Here is a 17,743-nt window from a genome sequence, read left to right as displayed (position 1 = left end):
TCCACGACTTAAGACACCACAATACCACTATAACAGATGCCCACTTCGACCATCTTCGCATATGTATATTGTGCATGTAAATTAGCCAAACCTGAGCGAATATGGGGAATAACGTTAATAAAACACTTAATTTGAAACAAAATATATTTAATACGACCTTCATTTTACAAATTTCTCGTTCTGTAACTGCCTAATTGGCTCTCAACTATAACTATAATAAGTCTGGGCTTGTAAATGACACAACCGTACAAGAAAATGTTCTACAATAACTGTTAGTGCCTTAAAAACAAGGAACATTAGGATCTATGTACACAAAACTTATATTAACTTGATGCGAACGTATTAACGACCATTAGAACATTATTTAGAAATCTCTGCCTACGCCTTGGACATAGATATATTTAAAAAATACTATTTATATCATGAAGGTTTAGGCAGGAATATGAAGCTGTAAGTCTTCTATTAGAATAAGTAATAACTTTTTGTGACAAAGTACCTATTGTAAATTTATCTGTGTTGCATAAGTATACAAGACTACTTTATTGCGTATCTCAAGAGCCTTGTTTCATAGAAATAAGATAAGCCTTCAAACAACACACTTATTCAAAACAAAGGTGTTATTTTTAGTTCTATCACGGTTTTGTCGTTAAGTTTTTAGAACAACACGATAATCGTATTTTACATAAAAGTACACGGTTGCTTGGTTTCGGGGATTCCCCGTTAGGTGCTTGCCGATACAAAAAAATATTTAACTTTATTTTATTTATCTCTGGAATATTTAAGGAGAATTTATAAGTAAATATGTATATACATACATAAAATTACGCCTTCTTCCCATAGGGGTAGGCAGAAACCAGTATAGGTACATTGTAACAAAATAGTGCACAATGAAGACTTGAATCTCTAATGTTAAAAAACTCGATCGCTAATACGTTCGGTCTTGTTAAAACTTAATTATAACCAATAAACGAATTAACTATATTTGAAACTGATATGCTTATTGCGGTGTAACATTGCCCGATTTAACGTGTGTTTCGAACACGATTCTCTACGGGTACAGTCAAAATATAATGTTGGCAACACTGATCCGTATTAGTGCTGAAACAGGGTTTCATAGTTTAATTAACTATTTTTTTATTCGACTAATACATTTATCAAACGTGCATTTAATAATAAGATTTTAAAATGACATATTTTGTTGTGATTTTTGACTATTTGCGGTTGACGGAACGGCGCATACACATGACCGAGTATGAGTTGTCCAATGATATTGATTTTATTTGCATAACATCCGTCAACTGCGCTATCGCAGGAAAAGCTGGACCTATTTTGATTCAGACCAGTATATTAAGTATCTCCTTATTTAAAGCACGTTTGATATCCGTATTAGTCTTAAATAAACAGCTCAGATACATTTTATGACACATCAAAATGTCGAAGTTTATACCAAACGTTTCATACAACTTTGTCAAGACAACGTTTGATGAAATTTAGAAAGTTTGTCACATTACAATATTAATTTTACATTTATTTTTAAAAATATTTTTACCCGTTTAAGAACGGTTTTTTAATGCGTTACGAATCATCAGTTAGTATTGACTGTAGAAATGATGACAGGAATTCATTATTGATTGTAAGGAGCTTGGCAGACGTACAGTCAGCGACAAAAGTCACTAAACAAATTAAACTTTTCAACACTATATTCTGAACCATGCATGTAACTTCAGTAAAGAAGATTTTGTATTTCCTACAATCTAAGGAAGTTTTCAAAATATTTAGTTGTTTTGCGATTTTTGTCGCTGACTGTTCGTGTTTCAGCCAAGTCTACACAGTCTAACGGCTTTCAACTTTCGATAGCCTGCACCACGCCTTACACGTTTACAATGCACATTATATTTAGTGATAAGACTCTTCGCAATTACTAAGTTTGTTACATAGAAATATAAGTTTCAGTTTCACGGCTTGAATAAGTGACAGTGACAGAAAATGTATGAAAAACAACTGTCAAAATTCCACCTGGTAAAGTAACCGACACTTATTCAGTGGTGAAACTGGAGCTAAAGATTGACTAACCAAACCACTATCGTATTAGAAATGGAAAATATCTCGGTACAAGGGGAGCCGTCTATAATATGACAGGTAGCGCCATCTATGTATAACTTACTTAGTTTGCGAACAGTCACCACAAAATTTGCTATTACCAATTACAATTCGTTCTACATTATCATTTCGTCAATATATTTGATTTAAACAGAAATAAAATTGATCTATCGAACGTAGATTGCGAGTGTAAAACATTTGCTACTAACAACGGGATGAATCAACGTGATTGAAAATTGTATACGTAACATGAAAGGTATATTACACTGAAATGTTATTAAACTAAATAAAATCGGCTATCAAACAATGTATTTACAGCAACGATTTTAATATACACAAATATACTGCTGAATAAATTCTACAATGAAAGCTAATTACTACTAAGTACAAGATAGTGTGTTTAAACCCTTTTGAAATATCACTATTTCGTTAATGTGATAAAACGGCACGTATTTTATGTGGTCTCAAAACAGACTTAATAAAACTGCGAAACATTGTCGCAAAAATTTAGACTAACAGAGCGAATCTCGACCAATTATATCTTAACATGTTCGTTTAAAATGTACTTTACCAACATTCGCAGTTTTAAATAAATTGTTGTTACAACAATTTAGCAGAGAGCAAGGGTTACAAGGGCTATAGTGAACAAAATTCAGAATTAAAAACATAAGTCATCTACAAGTTTGATACAACTTCTTTATTTTGTAGATAAACAGAATTATTAATTGTTAGCAATATGAATCATACACACCTAGACTCTCTACTAAGTTGTTGTATAATGGCGCCCTCTACAAAGTGAATCATCTATCTTGTACGTAGTAATAGACCGTCTGTGACAGTTTGGCTGCGAAATAAGCTGCTAAGTAGTTTCCAATCAGTCTTTGTGTCCAGTTAGTGAACATTGGCCACTAACATTGTATCACATTACCTATTATCTAATATTATATGAGAATTAACGAGCATTTTATTGTTGGCAGTGTGAAAAATATGATTGTATTCACTCACCGTTATTTTTATTATTGAAAAATGTGAAATTACTGAGAAACTTTAAAGTAATTTTACAATCACTGGCTAATGTTTGTTGACCAATAGCAATAATACAATTGATATTTGCGTTCAAATAAGTACGATTGAAAATTTACAATGTTAATATTTCGGACGTGCGATCGTCGAACTGAGAAACAAACCAAAGCTACAATTCCCATATAATATTAGATAATATTGATGCAACGAGAAATTTTTAATAGTTGCGGTATCACATTACGTGTTTATCTCGTGTTAATGACCAAGCTTCCGAGAGAAATGCAATCTAAGACATACAATAGTAACATTACAAAGTACCGTCAGTCTAAATAAACGATTTTCAACCTCAAAACGAATGCAAATAGAGTGCAAAATCGTTTGAACGAACGGTACAGCTACCATGGATATAAAGCATTTCTTCGCATATTTATGGACGGACACGTAATTGCTCTTTCATATATAAATTAACATGTGTTTCAACACTAATTCGATCGACTTGGATGGCCGGATTGTCTGTGTGTTTTCGTACTACGTAACTTAGTAATTCAGAGAGTTTAAATTATTTCTATCTGTAATCGCCAGTCTCATTTATGAAGTTTGTATGTTGATATGTTTAATTAAAATCATTTTCTAATATTGTCTTCAACAGAATTCGTTCGAAAACTTTTGTACGTACGAAAATGCATAGTCAATCGGGCTGTGTATTTCAAATTTGTTAATGAAATAATATTTTTTGGCACTGTCATCGATACCGCAGTCGTCGCGGTACTAATTCACAATTTTATATCAACACTTTATATTTACACCATTATATACCCTGACTTTAACAATATAACCATGATTTTAAAGTAAAATATACTATAAGATGACGATGATATTCAAATACATGTTAATACTGTATTTACAAAAATATGATATTATTTTATCGTTTGGTAGGGCGATTGTTTTGCATACTCGACGTATAAGACAAACATATAAGAGTTCGCGCGCACGGATGAATTTTGTCACCGCGTGTTACAACACTCTCATTTATCTAGCTTCTAACTGTCATTTTATTGTCATATATTTAATATTTACATATACACTCATATGATAAACTTAGCGATGACAATTTATTTTAGGCGAGAAAAAATATCAGTTTGTAAAAAATAGTTGCACATGAGCTGCCTATAGCACTATGATTTATACCAAAGTATATATTTTTTTTGGTATAAAGCATGGTATCGTAATTCCTGCGATTCCCTTCGCGATAATATAATCTTTCCAAATACCATTAATTTGTTTATACTAAGAGATATGCAGAACAATCGGCATCGCAAACATATTTCTCTATAGTTCGGTCTGATTGTTTGACACATATTTGTACATTATGAGTTTGTTTAGAGGAAAGTACGGGAAGCACTGAACATTCACAGATCAATATATTACCTTACTTTGTAATTATTTCAATCAGATAACATGACAGTTGTGGCGGGACTATTTTGGTCTGTGAAGCGTTCAAAACTGTGTGCGTGCACTTTCGCGATTTCTTTGTTAAAACGCCACCAGATGGCGACACTTGCGATAAGATACTATGTTATTTTGATTTCTCAATAATCATATAATTAAATACCATTTCCATTATATCAAATGTACATAGACTACCTTACGTTCAGGTGGCGCCATCTATGTTCAAACTATTCTACACCGTTTAGTATACTCAGACTTATGAAACATTATATCTGTATCTAATACGCAGCCATCGCAGAATGCGTGCTGGTAAAATGAAATAATTACGAAAATATCAATATATTTACTACAGTATACGTCGTTAGTGCACGCACATAGTTCCACCGCGCTCTTATTGAATAAGTTTCATATAATTTGTTATGTAAGTAGTTCCACACTATCATTAACTCTAACGAATACGACGGATTTCGACAAATAGTGACGCGTTTTAATAGACTAGTAACGTGCCACTCAGTTGTTACATTGTTACAGGACGATTCTGGCCCGTATATTATGAGTATACATATCATTTATGTAGGATAAATATAAAAAAAGTTATCTTCAAAGTAAATATAATCATTTTAAATAATAATATGACTTTGTCGAAGTTTAACGAAATATAGCGATTGAATCTTTGTATAGTTAAAATAAAAACTATGCTCTAAACCAAATCAGTATTGTACAGCTAACGTAAAATATTAAGTTCAGTACTAACGCGTAGCCAACTTAAACCGTTTTATTATGACGATAAACTTAACTACAGTTCAATTATTTACACACTTAAATTAGCTGTAAACTGGCAAGTTATATTTAATACTGGAAACATAAAAATAAATTATAAAGTTATCCAAACGTAACCTAAATTAATTATTTACACGTCGTATTAACGCAACTGATGTGTTAAAGAAACCAAAGTTCAGAACGCAGGGGCGTCTTATATTTAGACTAAACAGACTAAAAGGCCTTCATAATATACGGATAGGCCACCGATAAGGACTATGCAACCACACATTGACTATAATCACCGACAATTTCGACTAATCTCCGCTACCGCCTCGTTTAATCTCAAACATTTCTCGTCTCCATCACTCCATCACGTTACATACATAAATAAAGTACGAAGTTACAATCAGTCAAACACACCCGTCGCGGGGGGCCCACCCGGCGACGAGCCGATCGGCACTAGCCTTGGAAAATACTGATTCTACAACTACTCTGATCGAATATTACTCATCGCGTGAATATCGAATATCGCTCCGGGACCGTCCGCGGACGTGACGCGTGACGTCACGGCGGCCTAGCGCTATGACTTCTTGTCGAACAGCGGCAGCTTGGAGCGGACGGCCCCCTCGCAGATCATGAGGCGCTGCTGCGCCGGGCCCTTGCGCGGGCCCTCGGCCGGGCCCTCGTCCGGGCCCTCGGGCCGCCGCCGCTCGGGCCCCCAGCGCCGGCAGCGCGAGTGGCCGCGCGCCGAGCGCTCGCACGTGAAGTCCGCGCCCTTGCGCTCGAAGTACTCCACGATGCGGCCGATCTGCGCCGAGCGCGCGTGGCGCGGGACCCGCTCGTCGCAGTACAGCGAGTCCGAGCCCGCCAGCGACGCCACGTCCTCCGAGCTGTCCGTGTACACGCTGGACGTGCGCTTGCACGACGACAGCAGGTGCGGCGCCGGCCGCGCCGGGGCCGAGCCCGCCTCGTCCTCGTCCGGGCAGCGCGCCAGCTCGGCGCAGCAGCAGCGCCACAGGATGTGGTACTCGCACGCGCCGTCCGACTCGGACGCGTCCGAGTCCGCGTCCGGCCGCCCGCACAGGAACGGCGACGCGTCCTCCGGCCGCTCGGGCTCGTCGCCGGCCGGGCGCGGCGCGGGCTCGTCGGGCGCGCGCGCCGGGCGGGCGGGCCGCGCGTCCAGCGCCCGGTCGTAGGCGCGCACGCAGTCGGCGCACAGCGTGGCCCGCGCCGCGCCCGGCGCCGCCGCGTCCGAGCCGGCCGAGCGCTCGGACGCGTCGCGGCGCCACCACCAGCAGCGGTGGCAGCCCACCAGCGAGCACGGGCACACGGCGGCCGGGCGGCCGGGCGCGGCGCGCACGGGGCACAGCTCCTCGTTGGCCACCGAGAAGATGCCGCTCTCGCAGGAGCCGCGGCGCCGCAGGTCCGGGCGCGCGCCCGCCAGCGAGCCGCGCCGCGACAGCGCCGGCGACGACGGCAGCGACGCGGCGCGCGGCTCGTCGTCCGACAGCGCGTGCTCGGCGCGGGACGGCGCGCGCGGCGGGGAGGCCAGCGAGGCGCACGAGGCGGAGGCGGCGGGCTCCAGGATCTTCTTGACGCCGCGGAAGGTGTGCAGCGCGCGGCGGGCGGGCGCGGGCGCGGCGTGCGCGTCCCGCAGCAGCATGATGTGCGCGAGGCGGTGCAGGCGCGCGAGGCGCGGCGGCGCGGCGGCGGCGGGCGCGCCCAGGGCCCAGGCCGAGCGGTGCGCCGAGCGCTGCGCCGCGCCGCGCCCCGCGCCGCCGCCCTCCCAGGCGCCACCACCCGCCGCGCCCCACTCCAGCTCCGACAGGGAGCGCCGGTGCTGCACTGTGGAGGAGGACCGAAAAGTTAAGCGACGAGTCGAGCGGTCGTGCCGATAAAACGGTCTCGTGTCGAAGGGATACTCACGTTGGTCGTGGTCGTGGCGGCGCGGGCTGCCCTCGGACTTTAATCGCTGCGGGCGACGCCACGCGTACAGGCCGGGACACGAACGCGGGCCGGACGAGTCCGCATCCTCGCTGAAAAGAGACAAACGTTAATTATGGAACGACATTGTATATCACACATTTAAAACTCTCGTAAACTAACTCGTTCGTTCGCGTTTCTATCGAATAAGATCGCAGACGAACTAACTGAGCCCATAAAGTACCTTTCATAGTTGTTGATAGTGGTGTGGGAGCCCCAGGGCGCGTCATCCAAGCTCTCCTTCACTTCCGCCAGTTTGTTCACTATTTCAGGGAATAGCGGACGCGCTTTTGGCTCGTACTGAAATACAAAATAATATATTTTAATATATCGATCAAGCTTAGTCTTCACTCGATAATATAATTAATGACAATAAGAAAACATTACTATGTAAGTAGTAAGTGGTACTCACAATGCAGCAGTTGAACGCAAGTCTAAGGAAGTCAGGCACGGTGTCCTCGTCGCACAGCTCCACGAACGCCATGTAGTTGAGGCCGAAGTTGTCCGTGCGAGGAAGCACGTCCGGATCGGCGTCCACCTGACAAACCAACAAAATATACATTCAATATTTTTATCTCATATTTGTCTTCTAATAAACTAAATATGACATAAAAGTCCATATTTGTGTTTAAACCAGAAATATGTAAGTGAGTGAGAAGAAATCCTATCAAAAAATTGCTAGGAGACAACATTTTTAGAGTGCGTTTCCAGTGAACCACTGCTGGGTGGAGCGGACCACGAGTGAAGATTTCGAGTCAATTGCGGGCCGCTCCATTGTCTGTCCAGCTTCGCGTGATTAAAAACAGGGTGCATTTAAATTGAAGCACGGTAAATCTAAAGGAGTTTTTCTCGCATCCCACGTCGAAAAATATGTATAGTGCTCACCCTGGCGATAAGTTGGCACAGTATGATGCCGTAGGAGAAGATGTCGGAGCGGTGGTCGTACCACCGGCCGCGGAGGCACTCGGGCGACATCCACCACGGCGAGCCCACGCTCGGCAGCCTGTACCCGTTACTGCAACAATACAACACACGTTAAAGACAGGTGGAACGTCAACCTCCAAGGCAGGTCGATGGCCGTAGTGTCTGGTCCATCGAAGGAGTAACCGCGTGGCGTGCGACTTGCGGTTCTAGGTGCAAGCAGCTATATTTTAGCAACTTCATCCCGTCGCACGACGTCACACACGCGGAACAGAGCGAAGAAGAAAAAAGCTTAGCCGAAAGTTAAGCTGTTGAAGTACAATGAATTAAAGATGTGCTTGAAATTTTGGACAATTAAAAACCCTGATCTTAGTAGCGCTCATCAGACGACTTGTCAATAGTCAATCTGTCGTCTGTCAGCTAGACTGTCCTGTTTTTAACACTAAGCAGCTAAATTGATTTTGCGTGGAAAATGAAGGTAGTTGAAAACCTGGATACACTCAAACATAGTAGGCTACTTTAAAAAACAAATCGTAAGTTGTTGAAACCGGGGTTGAATGGTATGTTTGATGTTAATGGAGCTTTTACTTGTTTTGAATAAAATTAATTCACTCAGTGATATGTGTCTTATAGAACCGGTTGTTTAAATGTTCTAAACATTGTGTTTTTTTATATATACAATAAATATTATTAAATATTTCTTATTTTTATTCCTACTTAAACATTTGATAGTGACCATAAAGTAGACCACACGTTTCTAATTACTACACTAACTATATATATTTTTATCTAGCATCAGTTACCGATATGATAAATTCAAGGGGATACAAGTAATTTACTTGCAAGCAATTTGCATGGTAAAATTCACCGGTGAATAATGATTGCTAGGTGACTAATGGCGTTCAGTGCGTTTGCACGCAAAATTGCGTGCGCGCTATCATAAATGCGTGCAAGACACTTGTGACAATTTAATTGTAAAATAATATATGTTTTCGAAATTTTATATACCTATAACCAATGAATCACAAAACGTACTAATTACATAGATGAGGAGATTGTTACATGCAATATTTAGAAAAACGGAACGGAACTTTCTCGTATAGTATACTATGCTATGTTATGTGTGAAAATAACTTCAAATATTGAAGTATTTTTTTTGATTTTTAATAAACGCGCACGCTACCTTCAGAATTTGTTATATCCGGAGTTTCGCCATTTTATAATATAATTTCCATTTGTTGTCAGGCAGACGGCCGGTTGAGAAAACAGCATGTTTTTAGCGAAAACATGTAGTGCACTCCACGTAACATTAGTTAAGAAAAAGATTTCCATGGGGGGAATCAATTGCCATATAGAATCTACGAATGTTATATACGTATGTTCATGAACATAACAAGTCTATTAGAGGCTCACGTAATAAGTCAGTAACCGGCTTAAAACCGCGTCTAATCGATTGTAACACGGACATATAAATATATTTGTAACCGTTACTCGTCCAATAAATACGTACGATGGCATGCTTGTGAATTGATGTGAAACTAAATGATTTTCGCCAATGTACCGTGCCAATGTAGAAGGAGTTATGTAGGTGGCGCTAGTGGGACGGAGGTTAAAAAATGATTTAATTGTAAATATTCAAATGTTAAGTTTTGGAACTAGTATTTATTTTTGGCCTGTTAGTCCCATTGCAGAGCAGGCAGGCAGAGCCACCCATTTATTTATGGAACAATACCAAAAAAAATGTATGTTGTATTAAAATATAAAGGCATAAGACGGAGTGTTTAATAATTTTGTAGTTTACACAAATATATATGATATCCTGGGTTTGGAATTCGTGATTTATTAAACAATTAAATGCAAATCACTAACATACTCTATTGACAGAATACCTACATGTGAATGTTAAGGGCAAGTAAGTTATTTATATACTTACACAGGATGAGGAATTTTAGCCGCCAGACCGAAATCAGCGACAACCGCCATGTAGTCACCTTCACCATATTTTCTTAATAATACATTCTGAAAATAAAAAGCAAACGATTTATTGAAAGGTTTAAGTATCAGCTCCCATTAGAAAAATTTGGAAAGGGTTTCGAAACAAAACATGAAGTACTTGTTATTTATAAATAGTCAGAAAATAAGTTGAAAAAGTCTTAAAAGACATTAAATAAATAAATAATAAATGAGTTTGTTTTTCACACAATGATAAAAAATAGCTTAACAAATTGAGACGGGTGCAGCTTGTCAAAATTTGCAATAACATACTAAATAGCACAATTTTGAATTATTGTAAAATCCTGTCTATAATGTAGTATAATAATAAGTAGTAAAATTATATATTCGTCCAAAAAATACGAAAACAAACATATAGTCTAACCTTAGCAGTAAGATCCCTATGGAAGACACCGAGGGAGTGTAGGTACATCATGCCGTCGGCCACGTCGGCCGCGAGGGAGACCCTCAGCGGCTGCGGCAGCGGCTCCGGCGGCCGGCCTAGGATCAGCTGCTCCAGGGAGCCGCCCTCCATGTACTCCGTGAGCGCGTGCAGCTGACCCTCGTGCACGCACACACCCATGAACCTGGAATTAACACAATACACATTAATATATTTTAACTACTGATATTCATTCCACATATTATTATGGTGCCTAAATATTCTAGTGTCAAAGTTGTACAAGCCACCCGAAGGCCTTTTGACATGGCTTAACTGTCATCTAAATTGACAAAAAGTGAGGCGCCCATAGCCCGTTGCGCTCACCGGTCGGTAAACGATCTGTGGGTTAAGCAATCCTAGGCGCGGTCATTCCATAGATGGGTGACCGCATAGTGGTATTTGAACTGGGCGTCTCCGTGCTTCGGAGGGCACGTAAAAAAGTAGGTCCCGGTTGATATCTACTTCGATAACAGTCGTTAAGCCACGTCAAAGGCCTTCGGGCGGCTTTAACAACTTTGACACTAGGTTGACCACTAACCATACGAGAAAGAAAAAGATTGACAAAAACTGAGACAGATATTTAATGTGCCCGCCGAAGCAAAGAGACGCCTAAATTTAATACAGTGGTACTTTGCGATATTGTTTTTCGAACATGTATTCTACGTGGGAAATGCGGGAATATCCAACTATCTCCGTTTATATATATTAGTAGGAATACATATTGCAATAAAATCTACGCCTAAGCGTAATCTATACAATATACATGTTATTATAATAAATTTATTAATAAATACACTTGTAACATTATTTAAAAATTCATATTACAGCAGCCGTTAGTTCAAAAGGTCAATGAAATGAGAAGAATTGTTTGAAGACGAGCTGTGTCCAAATGTGAAAGGCAGTTGTTTCACAATAGATATGATAACATAGTTGGCAATGCTAGAATACTAACGAAATTCTATAGAACAAGATATTAGCTTTATGTGTCAATAAAGTGGCATTGTAGCAATAACCATTTACGAGAATCGGATTCATTGACATTATTAAAAAATAAGAAATTGTGTAGGTTCGTTTATCCTTCTTTTTCCGCAAAACGGTAAAATTAATTAGGCTTTTAAAAATAAAAACAACGAGCTGTCCCGGAGGTTACGTTAGCAAGTTAAAAATAGTTAAGTATTGTTGAAACTTTTATTTGTAATTACTTTACAAGTTTTAAAAGGAAAACCGCAATGATTATTACTTATTTCTAGAATAATGTCGCCAAGCCGAGCAAAAAAATGGAGAAGAAAACAATTGTACTCAGTTTCAATGTCACTGTTATAATTTTAGTGACTGCCGCGAAACGTAAACAAGTTAATGCTTTGTTTCTGAACTGGTGCTCATATCCTTACTGCCTTTTGTTATACAGAATAATGTGTTACAAGAGCCACGGAAATATAGAACAGTCCCAGTACGTAGTGGAGACCGCGGCGTGTTGGCAAAGCTCCTGACTCGAACACAATGTAGCAACAAGCCGATAACGCTCCATAAACCTCCGCAATTAACACAGAATTAATGACACGTCGCAACTTATAAATCACAACCAGTTTCACTATACATTATTTGCTCACAGAAAAACACAAGATTGCCAGAAATTATTACCGTATGTGAAAACTACATTCACTCAGGGAAAGTGAACCGATCCACTTTAACATAAAAAGCTTATGGTCCATGAAAACCCGTGGAAAGCGCATACAACGTACCACTTATGAGAGAATCACCCATTGATGCGAGCTCGTAATCAAATAACGATTGATTGCACCATTGTTGTATACAAATGAGGGCATTACAAAAAATGTTCTTGCATTAATTATAGCACTTCATTCAAGGCCTCCCGATTAATGCATGACTTGCCTTTTAACTCAGTTCGTAATCTAGTTCTAATTTTGTAATCTAAAAAGCAGATGCACTCGGTGAATGCTCTCCCACGCGAAATATCAAGGTCAATGCACAGCGATGATTAGAAATCAGATTATTATAATAAATTGTGCTCGCAACGTGAGGCGAGCAAGTATGGTCTCGAAAGTAATTGGGAAAAGATTGGAGATGGCACCATAATGATTCCGGCCGATGAAGACACAATAGAAGCAGTCGTCGAAGCTGACGATAAACCTGTCATACGTACAACCGTTGAACAAATAGATTTGATCTCATTTGATGTCGTGTGCACAAATACGCTCGAAGCCGTACAAGAGACACTTGAACTTGGTACACGCTTCAAATATATTCATGAGCACGACAAGCCAGAACTAATTTTACCTCGGCTAACGAGTATACATCATTATTATGCTGATTGTGTGTTACATTAACAGTGTGACGTGACCGGCGATGATATGTTTCGAGACAAAAATGCTAATCAAAATGCAAAGACATGCTCCTCGTGTGAGGAGCTATTCACTGTTCTTTCGTCTGTTGACGTCAATTTCGAAACACGGGAGTAATACAGCGGCAGAATAAAAGGCTGTTGCAAAACAAAAAACACAGAATTTGCAATAATACAATGTGATTACTTATTGATCACGCAATGAGACAGATGTCAAGGCTCCGTCGCGTAATCATCTTCATAATCAATGCAAATTGCCAATTAAAGTTGTGGCGTGCGGAGATATCAAAGGAGAGTTAATGAAGCTCCCATTGATAATAAGATAAATTAAAAAAACTGCAACAATCGAGGAGAAAGCGATGTCAGTTATTGTTAGGAAGCTGGTGTTTATATACACGCAGTAAGAACGAGCGTTAAGGTTAATTGACACTTTTAGTTTGTTTAATGTTGGTGATTGCAGTAAATTACAGATGATCTGCGCGGGCGCAGTTGCGGCTGCGCCGTGTTGTTATTAATCATGTGGTGTATAATGCTTCTGTATAATTTGACGTTTGGTCTTTAGAGATTTCTACATGCGCATGCTTGCTGTTGCAAAATGTGTTTCTTTTAAATCGTTGTTCGAATGACATAAGGCAATGAAGCACCATATGGTGTTAGTAAGAAATGTTTTGTATTGCAAAGAAAAGTACTACAATTTCGTCGTTTATTGAATACTACTAATGCTATAAATGCGAACGTTTGTGAGTATGTACATGTGTATGGATGTATGTTACTTCTTCACGATCACGATAAAATTTGTTATGTAGGTAGTTGAAGACTAAAATAATACATAGGCTACTTATTATCCCAGAGTTCCCGAGGGATCGTGATTGAAATGGGAAGGGCTTCCACGCGGACGAAGTCGCGGGCGAACATTCAAGCGTTGAATACACTACATTAGTAGAGTAACTAAAGAAAAACAACTGGAAGCAAAGCGCTAGATGGATGAGAAAAAAACATAAAGCAAACAATCGGAACAGTGGCAAGCATTGTTTTTATTTCCGATGATAAGTGAGCGAAGGAAGCAAGCGAAATGGGGGACATTGGTCGCCATTGTTCATAATTTCCATTTCATAACATATTATGCAAACAGAATTGAGGATAGAAAGTAATAAGAAATGTTAAAACATATAAAACAATGAGTGAGTTAGAATGTCGATGTAGAATGTGATTTAGTAAGTGTATTAGAATATGTGTGAATCGTTTTGCAGTAAGTTGAACGACTGTTAAGTAGGAGACATTTATGTGATAGAGTTAATGATCGTGACGATAGTATGTGCTATGCATGCTTAGACTTTCTGTATAATATTTCACCTGTTACATCTAAAGGTGTAGGCAGACTTGTATGAAATACATCGGCATTTCGCCATTTACAATGTTACTTCCATGTAATAGGTGGACAGCCTACTGCCATCTATGCGGCACGCTACTACTCTGAGCTACTAGTAAGAATATTGTATCAATCAATCGCTTAATTTTTAGCCTTTAATTTAATGTGAATTGACACCCATTTATAAATTAACAATTATGAACATAAAGAAATAATAAATTGCGTCGTTAAAAACAGAAAAAAAAATCGAAGGAGAATATTTTAACTGCAGATTTTTATCTCACACATAAAATTTAATTACAAGCTTAGGTTAACAATATTAGTACCTTTCGGTATGAATGAAAATTGTGCACCTGAGTGTAGACAATGTAATGAAAAGTCTAGACTATGTAATGAGACTGTGTACTTTTAATTAAAAATCCCAAGTAATGTGCTTGCACATATTACTATACCTCTATAATAACACTGTTTGACTTACAACTTAGACAATATTTGATCAAAGAACATTCCAAATGGTAATGATTTGTTTGAAAATAGTAATTTTACACGTTTTCTAAACCACATTCTTATGGTAAATTGTCCCACTATTGGACAAAGGTCTTCTCCTGAAACGAGAGAGCAGTTACTGCCCTCCCCCATTGAGGCTTGTGTCCTTATTTTCTTAGTAGAATAAGATTACTTTTGCATTAATAATAACAGAACATACCAGCAATGGATTCAAAGATCAAACAAACGTTCCTTCGTCAGAACACAAACAATCCCCATACAAAAATACCATTGGTTGTATCAATAAAAATATTTGTGCAAACAAAATAAAAGTTAAACTGCGCTACCGATGACGCAACAGTGAACATTGTTCGGCTCCAGTTGTTTGGCCAACACAAACATTGACACAAAGGGTGGCACCAACGAATTTGCGACCGACAAAGGTTTAACGTACTACCTGCAAATATTGGTCAAGTTGGCAAGCTCCGGATTAATTTCAGTGGGAATATTGGTTTAAGGATTTATGGAGCGGATTGGTTCTGTCAATCAACAGTGAGATGTGAAGATGTTGATATATTTAATTGATTGACTTGAATCACAGATGATTTAATTGTAAATTGGGATACTGATCGCAAAGTTTATATTGTTTCGTATTTCTTGAAGGCAAGTGTTGCAAGCAAACATGTTTTTTATACACATGAATTCTTTTCACATTATTTAGTAGCTAATGAATTTATAGTTGTACGAGAAAGTTAGGATAACTTATACGAATTATGAGGACGAGATGTTAGTAGGTTAACTTAGAGTATGCTCTGACTAATAGCTGTAAACAAATCATAGGATTTCCAAAAAGGAAATGAGAAAAAGTCTCATAGGTTATCAAAAATCTCACATCTAAACGAATTTGGGTCATAAAGCTTAGAGGTCAACTTAAAATTGATAATCTAAATAGACTCTATACCAAAAACACCAGTGTAAATTGTAGAACAATATTGACAATAAGCAAACAAGAGGCAGTAGGTCAACACGTAAAGCGTAACATCGATGACCTTTGAGTAATACTTCTGACATGAATCATACTTCACACGTCGAGGAGAAAAGTTTTATAGCTGTGTAGAATAGGTTTTTAACTTTTGTTAATTCCAGAAAGATCTTTTTTTTGTAGTGAGTCACAAAGAAATCTGGTTTAAACTAAAGTCTGTTGGTAAAAGGACTAATAAAAATCACTATATAATCAAAATTCAATCAAATTCACTTTCTTCTAATACTGTAACACACGCAGATGTTTTTATGTGTTTAAGGATAAGCCAAAAAATCATTGTAAAATAACTTTTAGGCCTCTTCACTAATATTTTTTTACCCGCTCATATTAAAATGAGCGTAAAAGCGTTACAAAATAAAAGTAATTAAACGGCATTTTTGTTATATAAATGTTTAAACACTATTACATACTACGATCTTATTGAAATTGTATGTCTACAACTCTCCCCACATTTCTATTGAAACCAAGAAACTGCAAACCCGCCACAAATTAGATCCGTTAAATTTAATTCCGAATGTACAGTTCATACGGTATTGTGGTCGGCGTACTATCGCGTGTGCCGACTGTATCAATGGCATTAGCACTTTTGAGAGGTTAATATAGGCAGGACAGATTTGGGGTTGATAATGAATAAGTATACGGGAATCGACGCTAATACGAATTTAAAATTAAGGAGAGGACACACCAAAGACCGCAAAATCGTCGACGCCGCTTAGATGTCAGCAGTGTCGCATATTTCAAAGGCTAGTTATTTTAATTCTTTTGAAATAAAGAACCGCTGTCATCAAGCTGGGCTATATCGGCAGGATTTATGTGTTCACTTCTTATGATTACTTGACGTTTCGGCACAGGTTTCACAGTCCGTAGTCGCTATTGGTTGTATTCGTGTTCAATATTAGGTACTTTGGTCTCTGCCTACAGTGCCCACCTCTATGGGGAAAAAGCGTCATGTTATGTATGTATATGTATATTAATTAAAAATATAACGCGTCAGTTTAAGAGTTATATTAAGTCTGTACATAGGTTTATTTCAAAATCTTGTTAAATAAAGGTGTGTGTAATATACTAAGATAGCTGATATGATGTTGTTTCGCGAACACTCGTGCACAAGGCGATCTGCCTTTATCTGATGTGCTTACTCTTTATTATATTTATTTTGATGTACAATGCGCTTGTAACTTGTGATATTCTTTTTTATAGTACCGTTTACGTTTACACTTATGTCTATCATTTATTGTGTAGTCAACAACTTATATTTTTGCAATTGTTTTCGTCTCAATATTTCTGAACTCCTTTTTCTAAGTACGATGCTTATTAAAATTGTTTTATATTCTTATTGATTTAGTAAAATACAAATACAACAAAGCAACAAACTGATCAGAATCCAAGCCATAACAAAAAAAACTCATCAAAATCGATTCGGTGCCACAGACAGACACAGTTTAAAAGGTTTAATAAAGTACTGGAACACATCGTTTTTATCGAATAGGCCCAAAAAAATGTGAAAGAAATATTTAATGCCAACACCCTTTTGACAATAGGTTGACATGTACCAAAAATGATCAAATCAAGTGCCTTATAAACACAGTGGATATACAGCGTCTGGTTATAAACAAGGAAGAAAGTAAGAAACGTAACTTCCTGATATTAAAACTTACTTTTAAATTGTAAAAAGCAATAACCATTTCATATTCAACACAGACAAAGAAAACATCGAATAAAATAGTGATACATTTGTATTTAGGGTTGCCTACAGTAAAACGGGAGTGGAGAGCGTAATATTCATTATTGGTAAGCTTTGATGTGGTTGTG

At 38.8% G+C, this 17,743-nt stretch overlaps 1 protein-coding gene across 1 annotated transcript in view; it reads right to left on the bottom strand.

Moving 5' to 3' along the window:
* Positions 1 to 130: 130 nt before the first annotated feature.
* The window catches only part of cdi (serine/threonine kinase), a 134,744-nt gene continuing 117,131 nt past the window's right edge, over positions 131 to 17,743 (bottom strand). The window contains exons 3-9 of the mRNA XM_076114061.1: positions 10,616 to 10,817; positions 10,172 to 10,257; positions 8,203 to 8,332; positions 7,730 to 7,855; positions 7,502 to 7,617; positions 7,261 to 7,370; positions 131 to 7,179 (exon numbers count right to left, since the gene is read on the bottom strand). Coding sequence (XP_075970176.1) covers positions 5,915 to 7,179; positions 7,261 to 7,370; positions 7,502 to 7,617; positions 7,730 to 7,855; positions 8,203 to 8,332; positions 10,172 to 10,257; positions 10,616 to 10,817 — 2,035 coding nt within the window. The 3' untranslated portion in view covers positions 131 to 5,914. The remainder of the gene's footprint in view (positions 7,180 to 7,260; positions 7,371 to 7,501; positions 7,618 to 7,729; positions 7,856 to 8,202; positions 8,333 to 10,171; positions 10,258 to 10,615; positions 10,818 to 17,743) is intronic.

The sequence above is a fragment of the Anticarsia gemmatalis genome, chromosome 5 (genome assembly GCF_050436995.1).
Source record: "Anticarsia gemmatalis isolate Benzon Research Colony breed Stoneville strain chromosome 5, ilAntGemm2 primary, whole genome shotgun sequence".
Taxonomy (NCBI): domain Eukaryota; kingdom Metazoa; phylum Arthropoda; class Insecta; order Lepidoptera; family Erebidae; genus Anticarsia; species Anticarsia gemmatalis.
This window is presented reverse-complemented; position numbering and strand designations above follow the sequence as displayed.